Source organism: Hibiscus syriacus, unplaced genomic scaffold (genome assembly GCF_006381635.1).
Source record: "Hibiscus syriacus cultivar Baekdansim isolate YM2019G1 unplaced genomic scaffold, ASM638163v2 tig00112455_pilon, whole genome shotgun sequence".
Taxonomy (NCBI): Eukaryota; Viridiplantae; Streptophyta; class Magnoliopsida; order Malvales; family Malvaceae; genus Hibiscus; species Hibiscus syriacus.
The window spans coordinates 43,163-64,751 of NW_024063337.1; the positions used below are offsets into that span (position 1 = coordinate 43,163).

The 21,589-nt window shown below is 38.6% G+C and overlaps 1 protein-coding gene across 1 annotated transcript; it reads right to left on the bottom strand.

Moving 5' to 3' along the window:
• Window positions 1-11,850: 11,850 nt before the first annotated feature.
• On the bottom strand, window positions 11,851-17,706 carry LOC120179804 (putative uncharacterized protein DDB_G0287457). The gene is made up of 2 exons (XM_039185289.1): window positions 17,686-17,706; window positions 11,851-12,228 (listed from the first exon to the last, which is right to left on the bottom strand). The coding sequence occupies exons 1-2, from the start codon at window positions 17,704-17,706 to the stop codon at window positions 11,851-11,853; spliced, it is 399 nt and encodes a 132-aa protein (XP_039041220.1).
• Window positions 17,707-21,589: the final 3,883 nt, after the last annotated feature.

Sequence of the window (21,589 nt, forward strand, 5' to 3'; positions counted from 1 at the left end):
CTTGGGTTAAAACTGCTCCTATCCCTGTTCCAGAAGCATCAGTTTCGACATGAAATTCTTTGTCAAATTGTGGTAATCCCAACACTGGAGCAGAACAAAGACATAATTTCAATTTATCCATGGCGTGTTGAGCTGCTTTAGTCCATTCAAATGGTTGTCCTTTGCGAAGCAAATCAGATATTGGCGTTGCAATGGTTGCAAATCCTTTAATAAATTTGCGATAATATCCTGCGATGCCCAGAAAACTTCGCACATCCTTGACCGTTGTAGGTATCGGCCATTCTTTGATTGCCTCAACCTTTGAAGGATCTACTGACAAACCCTCTCGAGAAACTATATGACCAAGATACTCAACTGAGGTTTGTCCGAATGTACATTTGCTGCGTTTTGCAACAAAACCATTCTCTTGTAGCGTTTGTAGCACTTGTCGTACATGGTTTAAGTGTTCCTGCCAATTTCGACTATAAACAAGTATGTCATCCAGAAAAATCAAAACAAATTTACGTAGAAATGGGCGAAAAAGATCGTTCATTGTTGCCTGGAAAGTGGATGGCGCGTTTGTTAATCCGAATGGCATTACGAGAAATTCGTAATGTCCGTCATGTGTTCGGAATGTCGTTTTCGAAACATCTTCAGCTTTGACTCGGATTTGATGATATCCAGCAAGCAAATCTAACTTAGAGAAGAAGTGAGCATTACCCAGTTCATCAAACAATTCATCGGCAGTAGGGATCGGAAATTTATCTTTAACTGTAATTGCATTTAAAGCACGATAGTCCACGCAAAACCGCCATGTTCCATCCTTCTTCTTTACGAGCAGCACTGGGGAAGAAAAAGGGCTATTACTCTTGCGAATCAACTGATTTTCCAACATGTCCCGAACCTGACGTTCTACTTCCTCTTTCTGAAAATAAGGATACCTGTATGGCCTGACATTAACCGGCTTACTCATAGGTTGCAGGTGAATAGCATGATCGGTTTCTCTCATCGGCGGCAAACCATATGGAGCTACAAAAACCTTCTCAAATTCAGACAATAGTTGTTCCATATCCTCTGTGTTGAAGGTGTTCTGTGTAGCCAGTTGTACATCGCTTTGCAACAAATAACATGCAACAACCGCTTTGGTGTTTGTCATACGTCGTAAGGAATGCAAATGTATGGATTGAGGAGCTAACCCCGTGTCCCCTTGCCAACGATGTTCCTTATCCCCTTGACGAAATTGAAAACTGAGCGTTGCAAAATCCATAGTCACCGGTCCTAGAGTGGCCATCCAAGCGACGCCTAAGACCATTTCAGTACCCTCCAATGGTAACACGTAGAAATCAGTTGCCAGTTCGGTACCTTGAACTTGCAATTTGAGATCGCGGACACAACCTTCATTCTGCAATTTTTCTCCATTTCCCACCAATACCCTGAAATTCGGCGCTGCCGTCACTGGTAGACCCAAATGTTTTGCTACTCGAGATTGGACAAAGTTATGAGTACTTCCACCATCAATCAAAATTCGCACCTGGCGTCCACGAACCTCCCCCATAACGCGAAGAGTATTAGGAGTTAAGCAGCCTGCGAGAGCATTGAAGGAGACCAAAGATTGTTCGCGTGTAGTATCTTCGGATCTTTCTAGTTCATTGCTCTCATTTGTCATCACCATAGTGGTCTGAACTGGTTGCTCATCCTCTAGTTCATCATCCAACAAAAATAACTGAGGATCTTTGCACTTGTGGCCTGGGACAAATTTAGCGTCACAATAATAACATAACCCTTTCTCACGCCGTGATTGAGCTTCAGCGGCAGAAATCCGACGAGGTTGCATAGGAGTAGAAGACACTGTATAGTGTTCTGATGGTAGTTGACGGCTTATTTGTGCTTTAGACGTCGATGGACTTGTTGTTGGCGTAGGTAAAAGAGGAGGTAGTTTCATACTTGGCATGCGGCTCATTACCTTCCGTGTCTCATTGAACTTGGCCTCATGAAATCGAGCCAAAGCTAGCACCTCACTCATTGAATTAGAACGATGTCCCAAGACCTCATTTTTAATATCTGGACGAAGCCCAGACACAAAACATTGTGTAAGGAACTCATCCGAGAGGTTGGTTGTGCGCAGAGCCATATCTTCAAAGCGTGTTTGATAATCTTCCACTGTCGTGATTTGAACCAGCTTGGACAATTGCCCTTCTGGCGATTCGATTTCCGTTACTCTGAATCGCCGTCGAATCGCTCCGACTAAATGGTGCCAACCCGCCAGTTGTCTTTGGCGTTGCATCCAACGAAACCATTTCTTGGCAGTTCCTTCCATTCTGAAGGACGCCATTGTTACTCGATGATGGTCTTCAGTGCCATAAAATTCAAAGAAGTCATTTGCAGATTCCAACCACTCCTCTGGGTCTTTCCCATTGAATAGGGGTAATTCTACTTGGACCGGTTTTGGCGAGAAAGGAAATATGTCCTCAGATTCAGCTCGTATTTTCGATTTTCCTCGGTTACTCCCGATATCTACAGAACCGTCGTCTTCAGCAAAAGTAGTTGTCGTAGTGCCCAACCGTGCAGAAATCATCGCCAACTGTCGCACGACTTCCTGAAGGGTTTTTTGAGTGGAGGCGTTCCAGTTCTTCTGCTCCTCCACATTAGCTTGAATAGAGGTCAACAGTTGATCGTGACGTGCACTTGTCTCCTGCAAGGATTTGATTGCTTCAGTGTTACTCACCATGGTATTGAAACTCAACGAAAGCACCAAATTGTTATGAATCAAATCAGAGAAAACCAGAGAAGAAGAGAAAGAAGAAAGGAAATTGACAGTAGATTTAAGTTGGAAAATAAAATCAAGGATTACAGATGCCTTCACGTTTTACATGCTGCTTTATTTATATGTTTTTAAATCCTCAGTAGCGGACAAAATCCGTTAACGCCTGGGGTGTCTTTCTCTCTCTCAAACTTCTGCGAAATTCTCTGTTGTCCTGGTTGTCCTTGTTCACTGCTTCTGTATTGCCAGCTCCTCCTAGATATTTATTCTCATTCCTTGATGATGTTATCTCAGCTCCTTCCATGACAAATGGTGACTATCTCAAAGTCCTTATAGAGGGACCCTGGCAAATCTTTGGTCACTACTTGATAGTGGAGTCATGGTCGATCGATTTTTAACCTTCCCAAGCTTATTCTTGTTGTCTCATGGCTTGGATTCGTCTACCAGGTCTTCCGGTCACTTTGTACAAACGGAGTTTCATTGAAGCAATTAGTAATCAAATAGGCTCGGTGGTCAAAATTGATTATCAAACGGATAATAGATTTCTAGGTAGATTTACCCGGATGACTATTAATATCAACCTTCACAAGCCTCTGTTCTCCAAACTTGTCATCAATGCCCGTATTCAGATAATCGAATATGAATCGTTGCCTACGGTTTGTTTCCACTCTGGTCACTACGGTCATCTCCAAGATATTTGTCCGAAACTTCACAGTCAAGAAGAAGCAAATTCGATCGCGGATTGTCAGCCCCCACAACCTTAAGTTCCGGTTAATCCGGCACCGGAAGACCCCTTCTGCCCTTGGATGAACGTTGAGCGGAAAAAGCAAAAAATCAAGCCTCAATCAGTGGATCCTCGAGGCTCAAAAAGAAAGGAATTGATTCAGCCTCAATCGAATCCCATTTTTGAAAAGTTGCCGGGGATTCTTTTCCATCCACAATGGGGCCCCTTCAGCAATTATTTCCTATGATTCTGCACCCATTATTTCTCCACCGCTGATTGCTCCCTCAATTCCAGGCACTAGTTCTGGTAAGGAAAAAGCTATTGGTAAAGTGATCCCCACTATTAAAAAATCTCCAGCAATTAACGGAGGTGATCGAAGTGTGAAGTCCATGTCGGACTATAAACGAGGATATCATCGAAGTAAACTACAACAAATTTCTCCATAAAAGGCCGCAAGACCTGATGCATAAATCTCATGAACGTACTGGGCGCATTGGATAACCCAAAAGGTATGACCATCCACTCATACAACCCTTGTGGCGTTTTAAACGCCGTCTTCCACTCATCTCCAGACCTTATTCTGATTTGGTGGTAACCGCTCTTAAGGTCAATTTTTGAGAAGACCTTAGAACCAGATAGCTGATCCAACATATCATCTAGACGGGGAATTGGAAACCGGTACTTCACTGTAATTCTGTTGATCGCTCGGCTGTTAACACACATACGCCAAGAACCATCTTTCTTTGGCACTAACAGAGCAGGGACTGCACATGGGCTCATACTCTCTCGGATATAGCCCATCTCCAACAACTCTTCCACCTGTCGCTGCAACTCTTCAGCCTCCTTGGGACTGAGGCGATATGCTGGTCGATTTGGCAAACTTGACCCAGGAACAAGGTCAATTTGATGCTGAATATCCCTCATAGGTGGTAGTCCAGGAGGAAGATCCTCTGGCATGAAGTTAGAGAATTCGGCTAGCAGCCGCTGCACCTCTACTGGTAAATCTGTATCCACGTCTACTGCATTGTTCTCGCAAGGTAGCAAGGCATAGACCACGCCGCCATGCTCAATCTCATCTAAAAACCTGGACATAGAAAGCAGATTAGTATTATGGGTTACTGGGTTAGGAGTAAGTCCTTCCCGCCGGGGGTGCCAACACAATCTTTTTTCCCTTGATGCTAAGGGAATATGTATTTTTCCATCCATCATGAATAACACTGCGATCATACTGCCAAGGTCGACCCAAAAATATATGACACGCATCCATAGACACAACATCACACCAGGCATTATCAAAAATATTTTCTACCAATTGAAAAAGACACGAGGCATCGCCTATCAACTGTTACCTCACTGTCTTTATTTAGCCATGACAACTTGTATGGCTTAGGATGACGGTCCGTCTTCAACTGCAATTTCTGGACAACCTCCTCAGACACTACATTCTCACAACTGCCGCTGTCAATGATCATTTTGCAGACTTTATCTGCAACTGTGCAAGTCGTGTGGAAAATATTGGTTCTCAACCAATCGTCCCCTGAATCGCCCTTGGGGGTAAGTAGACTCTTGCGAACGACCAGAGTCTCATGACCATCTCCATACAGCACATCATCAGTCTCATCATCGTCATACACGGGTTCGCCAATCTTCTCAGTCTCGTCTTCCACGTTTTCCTCAATCAACAAATTTTTGCCCTTTTGCCCTATGCCCTTGTTCACCACAACGAAAACATCTAATAGTAGGGTTAGAATTACCCTGCGGTGGCTGCTGAGCAGGACGGGACTCCTGAGGGCGAACTGGTCGACTGTTGTGATCGCTCCTGATCACTGGTCTCCTGTTTTGTTGTTTTTCAACAGCAAGTGCACGCTGGTATGCTTCCGAAACACTCCACAGTGAATGAAGGCTGAGGACATCTTGCAAGGGCTGGCGTAAACCCCCCAAATATCGCGCCACCATCTGCTCCTCCGTCTCAGATAAATCGTTTCGGGCGACCAATTGGTAAAACTCCTCCGTGTAATCATCGACTGATTGCGCGCCCTGCCTCAACGCATGAAGTCACTGAAATAAGGTTTGCGTGTAGCCGAAGGGAAGGAAGTGGCCCTTCATCTTCTTTTTCATTTTCTCCCAATCAGTGATCTTGGCTTTGCCCTGTCTTTCTCGTGAACGTCGTAACTGTTCCCACCACGCAGATGCTCTGCCCTTGAGTTTGATGGCGATCAGTTTCACTTTCACACGATCAGGGACTTCCTTATATTCAAAAATACGCTCCACTTCATTAATCCAATCCACGAATCCCTCGGCCTGTAACGTACCAGAAAACTCAAGGAGATCGACCCGAAAACCGAGGTCTCCATGACGCTCCTCCCGACCACAGTGCTCTCGGAATCCTGCGGGATTGTGATATGGGTTTTCGAAAGTGGAATTGGTATCGTGATCAGAGGCCTCACGATCCTCGAAATCCTGCGCCGCCAGGCGCTGGGTTAATTCTGCGACTTGCCTCTGCAAATCCGCAATCATCACATCCTGAACGCTGCGATCACGGTGTTGGGCTTCCTCATTCGGAACCTGCTCACGACGACCACGACCACGACCTCCAGCCATTGAAACTGGTGAAATTTCCCAAGAAGATGTTGAAGCTCTGACACCAACTGACGCCAGACAGAATAGTGATTATCCTGTAGGCTAGCTCCGACAGACAATTCACAAGAGAAAATTCGCCCAAAAACCAGAGAAAAAAGTCTCTAGGGTTTAATAAAATATTATAAAATCAAACAATGCCAAAAAGCAGTCCACAAGCCGGACTGTTATAGCCAAAAATCGTCTTTATTCGAATTTTGCCAAAAATAGCAAAATCCCGAAAATCACTCTAAATTGAAATTCAAAATAAAATAAGCAATCTCCCAAAAATCCGGCCTAAAACGGATTTAAATTGACTTCCTAATTAACAATCGAAATATTACCATAAATAGTAAAAAAAATAACTAAATCTAGTGATCCGGAGGGGAAAACGGCAGAATTTGAGGTTGAAAAAAAAGGTCACATGGAGCATAGCTCAATGTGGAGAGCGTGCGCGTCGAAAAGAACTTTCCGGATTGGGGTCTTATGCGCAATTCTGACACCTGTAGCCAAAGTTATGGCCAAAAGACTGAAACATACTCAAAACGACACCAATGAGGAACATGTCACAATCAATTCCCGCCTTTGCGCTGATCTGCCAACTCATGGTATCTCAGCGCCATCAACGTGCAATCTGATAGCTCAGCATCATCTGTCTCGGATCCCCCTGCATCAGTCTTGGTCTGTTTTAGGCGACTTTAACGCCACCCTCTAAAGTGATGACCGTAAAGGTTGCTCCGCCTCTAGCTCTCCGGACCAAGACTTTATTGATGCTATTTTCGTCGCTGGTTTGCATGACATGGGTTATCAAGGCCCGGACTTCACTTGGTATAGAGGAAATTGCGCTGTCCTTTTAGACTGTGGCCTTTATAATGACTCTTGGTTAGAAGTCTTTCCTGACTCTATTATCCTCCACCTGCTCCGTATGAAGTCGGATCATCGGCCCCTTCTCTTCACCATTTGCCCACCAACCTCTCGTCATGCATGCAATCACTTTCGTTATTTCTCTGGTTGGACTTAGCATCTCTACTTTGAGCGCTGTCAACCATTGGAATTCTTCTGTTTTTGGATCTATCACCAAACGGAAAAGGAGTCCTATGGCGCGGCTTAGAGGTGTCCAGTGTCGATTGGATCAACACCGTTCTTCTCATCTTGTCCGCTTGGAATCTTATCTCCAGCTTGAGCTTGAACAAACTCTAGACCAGGAAGAACTCTTATGAAAACATAAAGCTCACTCCGACTGGATTAATCTTGGTGACAGCAATACGCCTATTTCCATAAGAAAGCTACTCTTCGCAAGCGTGCTAACTGTGTCACCTCTCTCAAGCTCAGTTCTGGTAAAGCTCTCTTCGCAATACCGCCTATTTCCATAAGAAAGCTACTCTTCGCAAGTTGGTGTAATGACCAACAAATCTTGCGTGAGGAAGTTTCCTCTTTCTTCCAGCATCTCTTTGAAGTCGAAGGCCCCTCCCCTGGTAAAGCTCCCTTTTCGGGTCTCTTTCCACGCATCGACTATTCGGACATGGAGCCTCTTGAACGTATTCCCGATCCCTCTGAAATCCGAGATGCTCTCTTTTCTATGGCTCCTCTCAAGTCTCCTGACCTCGATGGCCTCCACGCCCACTTCTTCCAAAAGCATTGGCACATTGTTGGTGCTTCTATTTGTAAGATGATTCAAGACAGTTTTCGGAACCAATTTATTGATCCTCAACTCAATGCCACTTCTCTGATTCTTATACCAAAGGTGCCGAGCCCTTCAAGCTTCAAAGATTTCAGGCCTATAAGCCTGTGCTCAGTTCTTTACAAATTGGTAATCAAGATCCTTGTGCGACGAATAAAACCCATTATGCCGTGACTTATTGCTCCCAATCAAACAAGCTTCCTCTCCGGCAGGAATATTTCTAAAAACATAGTTATCAACCAAGAGATTATTAATTCGTTGAAATCAAAGAAAGTGAAGAGTGGTTGGATGGTTCTTAAAATCTCAAAAAGGCCTTTGATCGTTTGCAATGGGACTTCATAACCGATTCCCTCCAAGAGGCCAACTTCCCACCTATTTTTATCCGGCTGATTCACAATTGCATTTCATCGACAACTATGCAAGTTCAATTCAATGGCATTCTTAGTCGACCTTTCAAACCTTCTAGGGACATTCGTCAAGGTGACCACATCTCTCCATACCTCTTTGTTCTAACCATGGAGAGGCTTGGTCATGCCATCTCAACTGCGGTGGATCGAGGTGCTTGGAAGCCTTTTCGACTTGCTATAGATGAAACTTCCATATCGCACCTATCTTTTTGCCGATGACTTATTTTATACGCTAGAGCAACCTTTGATCAAGCTATTCTAATTGACTCAATCTTATCCGATTTTGGGAAGTACTCCGGGCACAATGTTAATAAAGCTAAAATCCCAAGTTTTCTTCTCTCCTAATTCAAATGATGCCACCGCCCAAGCCAAAAGCACTAAGCAGGCACCTCGGCTTCCTTAGAGTTGCGGATCTTGGTACCTACTTGGGAGTTCCTGTATATTAGTTGTCATGCAATTTGCGGCATCAATAATGGTTCATAGTTGAATAATGCATTGAAAGTTGACAACAATAATGGTTCATAGTTGGCACCAATAATGGTTGAAAAGTGACATAGGAAAGTTGCACATTTTAGTCATTGTACTTTAGGATATTTATAGATTATTCCCTAAGCTTCAACTATAAATACCCTAACTCATTTAGCTTCAAAATCATCCCAAAGCATTCTAGCTTTCTCCCAATACTAGAGAATTTAGAGAGTTTCTTGATAGTTGTTTTCTCCTTTTTATCAAGAGAGAAGTTGTAATTCCTATTTTCTCATAGTGAAATTCTTCTACATTTGCCCGTGATTTTTACCATATATTATTTAGGGGTTTTCCACGTAAAATTTATGTCTTCTTTATCTTTATTTTTTATTTTCTCAAATTATCAGTTGAGATTTTGCTCTATCCGATAGTCGTATTCCGTAACAATTGATATCAGAACCAGATTAAAGTGTGTAATATCTACTTATTGTCTTTGTGGTTGCTACCAAAAGGTGGATCCTCCAACATAAGAAAGTAAAAAGGTATTACTCATTCTTTGAAGGTTCTAGAGAACTATTCACGATAGTGAAATAGTGGGAGCTATCTGTATTAGAAGCTATGACAACGAAATTTGATATTAAAAAGTTTAATGTGAGAAATTTCTCATTATGGAAATTGAAGATGAAGGTCATCCTGAGGAAAGACGGTTGTCTAGCAGCTATCAGTGAAAGGCCGGTAGATTTCACAGATGACAACAAATGTATAGAAATAGACGGGAATGCTATGGCAAACTTTCATATAGCATTAGCAGATGAAGTATTGTCAAGCATCGAGGAGAAGAAGACAGCTAAGGAGATATGAAATCATCTCACCAAACTGTACGAGGCCACATCGTTGCACAATAAAATTTTCCTTAAGAGGAAATTGTACACTCTCTGTATACCAGAATCTACTTCAGTGACGGAGCACTTAAACACGCTGAACACTTTATTTTTCTCAGCTTACATCCTTAATTTGTAAAATAGGAGAACAAGAATGTGCTGAACTTCTACTTCAAAGTCTACCAGATTCGTATGATCAACTTATTATCAACTTGACAAATAGTAATGTCACCAGTCTAGTCTTCGATGACGTTGCAGCTACTGTTCTACAAGAAGAAAATCGGCGCAAGAACAAGGAAGACGGACAAGTAAATATGCAATAAGCAGAAGCGTTGACAACGATGAGAGGGAGATCAACAGAACGTGACCAAAGTAGTAGTCACAAACATGGTAGATCAAAGTCGGGAAGCAAGAAGAATTTAAAGTGCTAAAACTGTGAAAAGAAGGGTCACTTGAAGAAAGATTATTGGAGTCTAAATAAAAACTCCAATCCACAAGGCAATACCGCAAACACTTCAGATGATGGAGATGTTCTATGTTGTGAAGCGTCAACCACCGTGGAAGGTAGAAAAAGATTTGCAGATATATGGCTCATTGATTCAAGAGCAACATATCACATGATCTCAAGAAGAAAATGGTTCCATCACTACAGCAAAATTGTTCTGTAGCAGTGTTTTTAGCGGCGTTTGGAGAGTAAACGCCACAAAATTTAAGCATATAGCGGCGTTTATAATCCAAACGCCACAAAACGATACTTTAGCGGCGTTTCTTAAACAAACGCCGCTATAAAGTAGTACTTTAGCGGCGTTTTTATACAAATGCCGCAATAGGGATCGTTTATAATGGCGTTTTTCTAACAAACGTCGCGATAGATTAGTACTTTAGCAGTGTTTTTATACAAACGTCGTAATAGGGTTTGTTCATAGTGGCGTTTTTCCAACAAAATGTCGCAATAAAGAGTACTTTAGTAGCGTTTTTATACAAATGCCACAATAGGGTTCTTTAGCGGCGTTTATGCAAAACAATATTGCGACGACGTAGTACTTTAGCGGCGTTTTTCTACAAACGCCGCTACAAACACTACACAAAGTGAAACAATAGAGCCGTTTTCAAAACAAACACCGTAATAAATCAGTGAATTAGCAGCATTTTTAAATACAAATGCCATAAAATAGTAACATTAGCGGCGTTTTAAAAAAAACGCCGCAAGAAATCAGTGCATTAGTGGCATTTTTAAACAAACGTCGCAATAAGTTAGTGAAGTAGTGGCGTTTTAAATACAAACGCTGCAAGTTTTGGATATTTTATCATCAAAGGTTTCTCCGTTTACCCAACAATAGCTACGAAAGGGGGATTTCTATCGGATACTTCTTTTTCCCCTCTCTAATTTCTCATTCACTTCTTTGTTTTGTTTCTCTTTAAATTTAAAAATTTCTAGGCTTGCTTTAAAATCTTCAAAGGCGTTCTACCTTGGATTTCATTTTCCTTATTTTTTCCAAATTATTTTTGTGATGTTTTCGTTTCAAGTTCTTGTGTAAAAACTGAACCCTAACCCATTTTCCCAATTTTCTTCGCGGATCCGCCTCTTCTCAAGTTCTCATCCTATTTGATTTCCTCTGTCCTTTGACCCTTTGAACAGAAAGCCAAGCGGGGGGCGTTCTGATTTGCGAGGTTTTAGCCTTAACCTCTTCTCATTCTATGGTTTTTTCAGCATTGCACCTTGTTTTCCTCCTGTTTTGCTTAATGCAGTCAATTGCTAACCGCTTTATTTTTCGATTGCAGTTTGGGCTGAGTAATTTTCTTGTTTGTTTGCCGGGAAAACTCAAGAAAATGCTCTTTTGATTGATCGTTGTTTCAGCGAAAGGTGAGCCAAGTACAGTTATTTTCTTTGCTATGGTGTCACCGAGATCATTTAATTTGACGAATTAATAAAAATTTTGTAAATTAAGAGAGGATAAAATCTTCTCATTATTCTTTCTGGTTATGTTCTTTTTTATCTAGACACATTTGCAGGAAATAAACTTTCCTTATTAAACAAAAGGCTTTCAGAAAGATATTTTGTTGAATCAAAGCCTATGATTTTCATTTTTGCTAGATGGAGAACACAGTTTAAACATATACATATGTGGCTTATGGAACTTGGAGTGTTAATAATTAGAAGTATAACTATAAGTACAAAACAAACAATTCCAGTTATATTATCACTGCAAGCACAAAACAAAACTTTGATGGCAATTATAGTCATATAGTGAACAACAGAGCATCATTTTCATTCTGCAGCTACATGCTCACCATCATTTCCCCCAGTCTTGGTATCTGCCGAAGTCCTAATATCGTCACTTGCATTGTTGTCCTTGTAGGTCTTTGAAGTATTTATTTTTGTCATTCTCAGCCGAATTCCCATTGTTGTGAGTGTTGCTTTGAGCAGCATTGTTGTTTTCATTCTGACCTGCATTTTCATTATTGTAGGTATGAGACGTATTAGTTTTATCCTGATTTGTGGTTTCCTGGTTATTTGTGTTTCCCTGAACACCCTCATTGTTATCATTCTGGCTTGCATTGTCATTGGTGATGTTGTTGTCATTGTTTAAATTCTGGGAAGCATTATTCTCGTTCTGACCTGCAATTTCTTTGTCAGCATAGAAATCTCGTTCTACTATTTTTTGTTGATCATTGATAAAACATGCTATATTATTTCCAATGGCAGGATCATGCTAAAGGATCATGCTATATTACATGAAACATTCCTTTAATGTTTTATCTAATACATCTGTTTCAGCAATATATATATCCTTCAATTATTAATACATTGCTTTTTTTTGTGTTATCCAAGTGCTATGGCAGGTTTGTATCATTTGATTTTTAAAATTGTTCTTGTTTCTGAATCCTCTAGGTGTATCTGTTCATATTTATTTCCGTGTTAAAAGTATTTTACTTCAGCATTTTATGTCTATGTAGGGGCTGTTTCTGATATGGCATGTCTATTGCATATGTTTCAATATCAGAACTGAAGTGAAGAGTGGGTAAGCTCCCTGCTAGACCAATCAGACACTGTTTTTTTTAAGAAAAATGGATATATTTTCGAGTGCACTTTGCTAGCAGTAGTTTAGTTAGTCTGCAATACATGTGATAAGAGAAAAAATGGAATAATAACAATCTTTTCTTTCGTTTGAAGCTAGAACATTTACCGGAATAATAACACAGAATTTTGAAAAATTAGAATCCAAAAACCGCACAAATCCAAACCGAATCAAACCGCACTTAATTGGATCGGATCGGATTTTTTTTAGAAACATCCAAACCGATCCAAACCTCAAAAATTTATACTTTCGGATCGGATGAATTTATAGCCAAAAACCGATCCAAACCGACCGCGAACACCCCTAGTTTCGAGTCTGTTTTGGCCGGGATGCATTGTTGTCTGTTTTTTAGGTGCATTGGTGAGAGTTCGATTTGTGGTTTTTGGGGTAGTTTGTGCTATATGTGTGAAGCTTGGCCCCAGTTTGTTTAATTGGGTTTTTGGATTCGGTTGTTTACTTTTACGGTGTAATTTTTGGTTGTAAAAAGTTTAAATCGGAAGTAAAAAGTTCCCATGTACTAATATATATGTTTAATTAAAAAAAAGCAAGTTGCAAAGGAGAAAGAAGAAATTTTTGTTATGTGCTAGTTTCATAGCAGAGTTCACTGTATATTTAACTTTCGTTGGTGATTCACAACTTCATTGATATAAAAAATGCTTAAACATATTCATCCTTGTATGTATTATCTGATTTGGTCATTTCCATCTTGATCAAAATATAACTTCTTGTGCTTCAATGGAATGTTTCACTCCTTTGTTGTTATTATGTTATGATGTTATTTTGGTTTGTACTGGTGAAACCAAAATTACTGCTTTCTTCATTTTAAATATGATTGTCTTCATTGCAATGCGGAGTTAGTTCATGCTTTTTCCATGTTTATTGTTCTTTAATTGTTGGTTTTGTTTTGTTCACTTTCTCTCATGTAAATGTCTTTTTCAGTATAAATGCTTGTAAATGTTCTCTTTATTTCTGACTCATGTATTCTTAATTAAATTTTCACAGTACCATCATATGATTATATTGCAAATACTTGTTGGCTTGTAGCCTTTATGCGGTTTTGCTATGATCATTTCCTTTTAATACAGAAGCCTCTATGTTGCTATGATCATATGATTATAATGATGCATCATTATGAACCTATCTCAGGAGGATCTGTGTATAGTTGCAATGATCATGCCTTAGAGATCGTTGGTGTGAAAACCATCAAATTGAATATGTATGATGGAACAATTAAAGTTTTTCGAGATATGCGACACGTGAAAGGCCTAAAGAAAAATTTATTATCTTACGGATTGTTGGATAATAATGCAAGAAAGATTGAAACATGGAAAGGAATCATGAAGGTGTTCCGTGGAGCGCTTGTGGTGATGAAAGGCGAAAAGATAGCAATAAACTTGTACATGCTGAAGGGAGAGACTTTGCTAGAAGCAGAAGCCTCTGTTGCCTCATGTAGTTCAGATTCTGCAATGCTATGTCATCAGAAACTTGGACACATGTCAGAATAAGGAATGAAAGTCCTTGTGGAGAAAAAGCTACTTCCAGGCTTAACAAAGGTATCACTTACTTTGTGTGAGCATTGCATAACAAGTAAACAGTACCGGTTGAAATTCAACACGTCAAATTCTAGAGGCAAAAGTGTTCTAGAATTGGTTTATTCTGACGTATGGCAAGCACCAGTTACATCCCTAGGTGGAGCAAAATACTTTGTCTCATTTATTGATGACTACTCCAGGAGATGTTGGGTGTATCCTATTAAAAAGAAGTCAGATGTGTTTTCAACTTTCAAAAACTTCAAAGCACGGGTAGAACCTGATTCTGGAAATAAGATCAAGTGTTTCAGAACAGATAATGGAGGAGAATACACAAGTGAAGAATTTGATGACTTTTACAAGAAAGAAGGCATCAAAAGACAGTTCACAGTGGCGAATACTCCTCAACAAAATAGAGTGGCAGAGCAGATGAACAGAACCTTGTTACAAAGAACAAGAGCAATGTTGAGGGATGCATGCCTAGAAAAATCATTCTGGGTAGAAGCAGTCAATACCGCCTGTTATTTGGTGAATCGAGCTCCATCAACTGCAATAAGCTGAAGACACCAATGGAGACGTGGACTGGTAAACCAGCTAATTATTCAAACCTCCATGTATTTGGAAGTATAGTGTACGTGATGTACAACTCCCAAGAAATTTCAAAGCTGGATCCAAAATCCAGGAAATGCAAATTCTTGGAGTATGCTTATGGTGTAAAGGGGTATTGCTTGTGGGATCCCACTGCCTGCAAAGTGATCATTAGTAGGGATGTTATATTTGTAGAAAATAAACTACAAAGAAAAGAAGACGATGATAGCGTTGAAAAGTCAGAGACTACACATATACATATGGAAAATGAGTTGAACAAGGAGATTTTTCTGAATCAGAACCAGCACATGATGAACAAGAACCAGAGAGTTCTGAAGCTCCAATAACTCGTTAATCAGATCGTGTGAGAAGACGTCTCAATTGGCACTCAGATTATGTTATAGAAGGAAATATTGCATACTGACTTTTAACAAAGGATGGTGAGCCATCAACATACCAGGAGGTAATAAACAGCTCAGATGCTCTATTGTGGATGATGGCGATGCAAGAAGAAATTGAAGCCCTTCATAAAAATAATACATGGGATCTTGTGCCACTACCACAATGAAGGAAGCCAATTGGTAACAAATGGGTCTTCAAAATCAAGCGAAATGGTGATGATCAAGTGGAGAGGTATCGTGCAAGACTAGTGGTCAAAGGATATGCTCAAAAAGAATGTATTGATTTCAATGAAATCTTTTCTCATGTGGTTCGACTAACAACAGTTCGAGTAGTTTTGACAATGTGTGCTACATTGAACTTACATCTAGAGCAGCTAGATGTTAAAACAACTTTTCTTTATGGAAATCTTGAAGAAGAGATTTGTATGCTCCAGCTTGAAGGTTTTGAAGAAAATGAAAAGAAGAATTTGGTTTGCAGGTTGAACAAATCTTTGTACGGTTTAAAGCAGGCGTCGAGGTGTTGGTATAAGAGATTTGATTCCTTCATTATGTGTCTTGGATACAACAGACTTAATGCAGATCCTTGTGCTTATTTCAAGAGGTCTGGTGATAACGATTTGGTTATATTGCTGTTGTATGTGGATGACATGTTGGTTGCAGGACCCAATAAAGATCATATTGAAGACTTGAAGGTAAAACTGGCTAGGGAATTTGAAATGAAGGACTTTGGATCAGCAAACAAGATTCTAGGGATGCAAATTTACCGAGACAGAACTAATAGGAAGATTTGGCTTTCACAAAAAAATTACTTGAAAAAGATCTTGTCAAGATTCAACATGCAAGATTGTAAGCCAATTTCTACCCCTCTTCCTATTAACTTCAAATTATCCTCCAGTATGAGTCCTGGCAGTGAAGAAGAGAGGATGGAGATGTCTCGAGTACCATATGCATCAACAGTAGGAAGTTTAATGTTCGTTATGATATGCACAAGACCAGACATTGCACAAGCAGTGGGAGTGGTTAGTCGGTACATGGCGAATCCAGGAAAAGAGCATTGGAATACAATAAAGAGGATCATGAGATACATCAAAGGGACATCAAATGTTGCATTATATTACGAAGGATCAAACTTACTTATCAATGGGTATGTCGATTCTGACTATACAGGGGATTTGGATAAAAGCAAATCTACTACAGGATATGTGTTCAAAGTTGCTGGTGGAGCTGTAAGCTGGGTTTCAAAATTGCAGTCAGTTGTGGCTACATCCACAATAGAGGCAGAATATGTAGCAGCTACACAAGCCAATAAAGAAGCAATCTGGTTGAAGTTACTATTGGAGGAGCTTGGGCACAATCAAGAGTATGTCTCTTTGTTTTGTGACAGTCAAAGCGCCTTGCATTTAACAAGGAATCAAACATTTCATTCAAAGACAAAGCGCATACGAGTTCAGTATCATTTCATTCGTAAAAATGTGGAAGAAGGGACGGTAGATATACAGAAGATCCATACCAAATACAACATAGCAGATTTCATGACGAAAGCGATCAATGCTGATAAATTTACTTGGTGTCGATCCTCTTGTGGCTTGTCAGAGACGTAAGCAACATGATGGACAAGGTAGAAAGAATGGTGTGAAGATATGATTGTTCCAATCAAATCTTCAAGTGGGAGATTATTAGTTGTCATGCAATTTGTCAAGCTAGTTGGCATCAATAATGGTTCATAGTTGAATAATGCATTGAAAGTTGGCAACAATAATGGTTGAAAAGTGACATGGGAAAATTATACATTTTAGTCATTGTACTTTAGGGTATTTACAAGATTAGTCATTAAGCTTCAACTATAAATACCCTAACTCATTTAGCTTCAAAATCATCCCAAAGCATTCTAGCTTTCTCCCAATACTAGAGAATCTAGAGAGTTTATTGATATTTGTTTTCTCTTTTATATCAAGAGAGAATTAATTCATATTTTCTCATAGTGAAATTCTTCTACATTTGCTCGTGATTTTTATCCTATATTATTTAGGGGGTTTCACGTAAAATTTATGTCTTCTTTATTTTCATTTTTTATTTTTTCAAATTATCAGTTGTGATTTTGCTCTATTTGATAGCTGTATTCCGCAACACTGTAATGCATAAGCGAGCCTCCTCTGAATTTTACAATTTCATAGCGGACAAAATCAGTCGGAGACTTGATGGTTGGGACAACTAATCCTTATCTTTTGCCGGAAGAGTTAGTCTTGCAAACTCAGTCTTGTCTGTCATTCCAACGTATTTCATGCAAACATCTCGGCTGCCTTCTCGTATATGTAATGCTATCGAAAGTTTAATCAGGAAATTCATTTGGGGTTATTCCAGCCATTCTCAAGGTATTCCGCTTGTTAATTGGTCCACTATTTCGCAGCCTCGAGCTCATGGTGGATTAGGTATCCGCTCCATCGAGAACCACAACACTGCATTTCTAATGAAAGTCTGCAATAGTCTCGTTAACAACACTGATGCTTACTGGATTTCTCTCCTTCGCCAAAAGTATATAATGGTTGATTAATGCCCTACCTCCCTCGACAGACCGAAGAGCTCTGAGCTCCCATCTTTGGAGAGCTCTTTCTAATGTTTGGCCAATGTTCTATGGTTTCCTGTCCTGGTCTATCGGAGATGGAGCTAGCGCTCGTTTTTGGCATGATGTCTGGGTGCCTAACTTGGGACCTTTAACTTCTCACAAAGATCCCAATGTTACAGTCAATGATAACTTTCTCGTTTGTGAAGCTCTCTCCACTAATGGTGATTGGAATTGGAACATTCTGAACAATCTCTTGCACCCTCGGCTGTTCTTCACGTTCTAATTATCCCTCCCCCAGCTTCACATTTGGGTCTTGATCGCTTGTGCTGGGCCGATGGGCAGAATGAAACCTTCTTCGTTAAATCTGCTTATCGCCGAATTTCCAGCTCTGACTGGAACCCCAAAAACCCAACCTGGTCTTCCTTCTGGAAACCCAGGGTTCCTGAAAGAATACGATACTTCACCTGGCTCGCCTATCGTGACAGATTACTCACTAACGTCAATCGGTGCAAAAGAAATATCGCAAGCAGTCCTCTTTGTGATATCTACGGTACTAGTGATGAAACTACTCTCCATATCCTCCGTGACTGCACTGAAGCAAGAAAGCTCTGGATGTCCATCATCCCCCCCAATGCTGCGAACAGATTCTTTACCCTTTCGTTGGAGCATTGGCTTCTTGATAACATTAGCTTGAATCATCTTCTCCATGGAACCACCATCCCTTGGAAAATAGCCTTTGTTTCTTTGGCTTGGCAACTTTGGAAACGTCGTAACTCTTGTATTTTTAATGGCGAGGGCCCCTCAAATGCAAATCTTAAACGTGAAGCTAACTCTGTGGCTCACAATCTTGCTAAATTCGCTTCTCGCTCCGATTGGGTTGTCTATGGAAATTCGGACTAATATACGGTTAATATACGATATTATCGAATATATTAAAAGATATTTGATAAATTTGGTTTAGCGTTACCGGAAATATCGAGTAATAATAATGTAATAGGTAGAAATCATGAAGAAATATTAAAAAATTTGACAACCGACAAACTTAGCTTGTCGGTTTGTGTTGATACTTTATAAAAATATATTGATATATAACAAGTAAACAATGATAAAACCGGTTTATAAATGACAAAACAGGTAAAATGTTACCGGATATATTGAAAGTGTCAATACTTTGTAAAAATATATTGATCCATAACAATATAACAGGTAAAAAATGATAAAATCGGTCTATAAATGACAAAACAGGTAAAGCGCTACCGGATATATTGAAAGTGTCCATATTTTATAAAAATGTATCGATCCATAACAATATAACAGGTAAAAATGACAAAACCGGTCTATAAATGACAAAACAGGTAAAGCGCTACCGGATATATTGAAAGTGTCGATACTTTATAAAAATGTGTCGATCCATAACAATATAACAGGTAAACAAATGACAAAATCGGTCTATAAATGACAAAATAGGTAAAGCACTACCGAATATGTTGATAGTGTCGATACTTTATTATAAGTATCGACACTTTTGGAATTTAAAAGAGAAGAAGTTATAGCGCTAATAAAGTGTCGATACTTTATAAAAATGTATCGATCCATAACAATATAACAAGTAAAAATATGACAAAACCGATCTCGAAATGACAAAACCGGTAAAGCGCTACCGGATATGTTGAAAGTGTCGATACTTTATTATAAGTATCGATACTTTTGGAATTTAAAAGAAAAGAAGTTATACTGCCAATAAAGTGTCGATACTTTATAAAAATGTATCGATCCATAACAATATAACATGTAAAAATATGACAAAATCGGTCTCGAAATGACAAAACCGGTAAAGAACTACCGAATATGTTGAAAGTGTCGATACTTTATTATAAGTATCAACACTTTTGTAATTTAAAAGAGAAGAAGTTATAGCGCCAATAAAGTGTCGATACTTTATAAAAATGTATCGATCTATAACAATATAACAGGTAAAAATATGACAAAATCAGTCTCGAAATGACAAAACCGATAGTAAAAAAGTGTGCATGTGTGGTCATTTTTATTTCAGAATTTTTATTTTTTAATACAAAAAATTGAATATTTTAAGCAAAACCCAGTAAGAAATCCACCATGTTATAAGTTTCTCAAAGAACAAAAACTCAGAAACCGACATCTCTCAACTCAAACTTATGATATACTTTTATTATTTCCATAGGATAAAGTTATGTCAGTTTTAGTTTTATTTTTTTGGTTAGGATTTTGTGTCATTGAAACTGTTGATTGAAGAACTCAAACTGGTGCACGCATAAGTGTTTATGCATTTATGAAAAGTATCGATCCAAAAAACATCGAAATCGATAATTATTATGTAATAGGTAAATTTACAATGTAACCGGTAAAAATATACTGGTTAATTAGTAAATAGGTTTACATTATGTATTGACACGCTTTAAATATGTGTCGATATTTTTTTGCCAAAATGAAAACACAACGAGGTGCACGCATAAAGTGTCGATACATTTAAAATTGTATCAATCACAAAAACATCAAAAATCGATAATTATAATGTAATAAGTAAATTTACAATGTTACCGATTTAAATATATATGTTTAATTAGAAAATAGGTCAATATAAGCGCTACCTATTACATTATATAAGCGATGCCTTATATATTATTATACTTGATAATATTTTTGATTAAATAATATAATATAATCGATCTAAATTTTAACCGATCATTTATTTAATAAATCACGCTATTTTTTAATTTTTTTAAAACGCCGCACAACAAAAGTTCTCCTCCAATGGATCTGTTCACACACTTCAAGATTTACCATCCTCGATTTCCAGTCTGCTCTATCGTGACACTCACGGCCCTCCCTACCTAAGCGCCATCGCAACTGCCATGTAAAGGCTCTGCCTCCTTTATTAAAAAAAAGATTATAGAGGTCACTAGTGATTTATTCTTTTTTTTTATTTAGACAAATAATCGTAATGGGTGAAAAATGAATATTGGCTGATGTTAAAGAATTTTGTTGTATTTAAAAAAAAATAGGTAAAGGGTGACTTTCTAATCTAGAGTTAAGGCATACCTAAGACTTAATTAAAATTTATAGAAGACTTTATAGATTATCCATCAAAAGTGATGGTAGTGTGATTCAAATTTAACCTTACAAACTTAAATTTCTGAATCTATACCATTTGTACCAACACTAATTGACAATAACTTTACTCTATGACAAGATAGGACATAACAAAATTAAGTTAAAACATAACAGAGTTAAGATGAAATGGTTCCATTAAGGTTACATCCGGTCTCTCATTATAATAAAATTAATACAAATTTTAAAAGCTATTAATATTATTTTAAAATAATTGATATTACAATTTTTTTTTATCTTCAACACTACTGTTAGGTACAATCAATATGATATAATATATTTTCGCGTATAATGTTTGTAGGATATTGGTGATGTGGGTATAATAACACGATTTCATGGGTTAAGAAAGATAATTATAAAATAGTATTTGTTAATTTTTTTTAATTATTTTATAATATATATTCAAACATTATTTTAGATAATATATTTAAATTTATCTAAAAATAATAATCATTCTTTTTAATTGTCTGAGTGCTTGGTGCGTATTAATATAATAATTAATGTTATATAAGTTCTAATATTTTATGTACATTATATCTTTATTATATTTTTACTGTATAATCATGTATTTAGAAAAAGAATAGGAAAAGAAAAGCATCATTGAAGTTGGGTGATGTGCGGTCCCTTCAAGTTATTAATCACTAGTGGAGCTTCCACTAACGCCACTTTCCGGGAAAAAAGAAAATTGTTGCGTAACACTATAAAGTGCACTGCTAAACAACCATAGGCTAAATCCACCATCATGAAATCCCTTCACCTCTTCCTCC

What these genes read in the sequence shown, in the direction of transcription:
- LOC120179804 (XM_039185289.1), bottom strand. Translation starts at nt 17,706, where the DNA reads ATGGGAGCTCAGAGCTCTTCG. An exon ending in TGGGAGCTCAGAGCTCTTCG is followed by an intron (nt 12,229 to 17,685) that starts GTCTGTCGAGGG and finishes ATGATCCTTTAG; the next exon opens with CATGATCCTGCCATTGGAAA.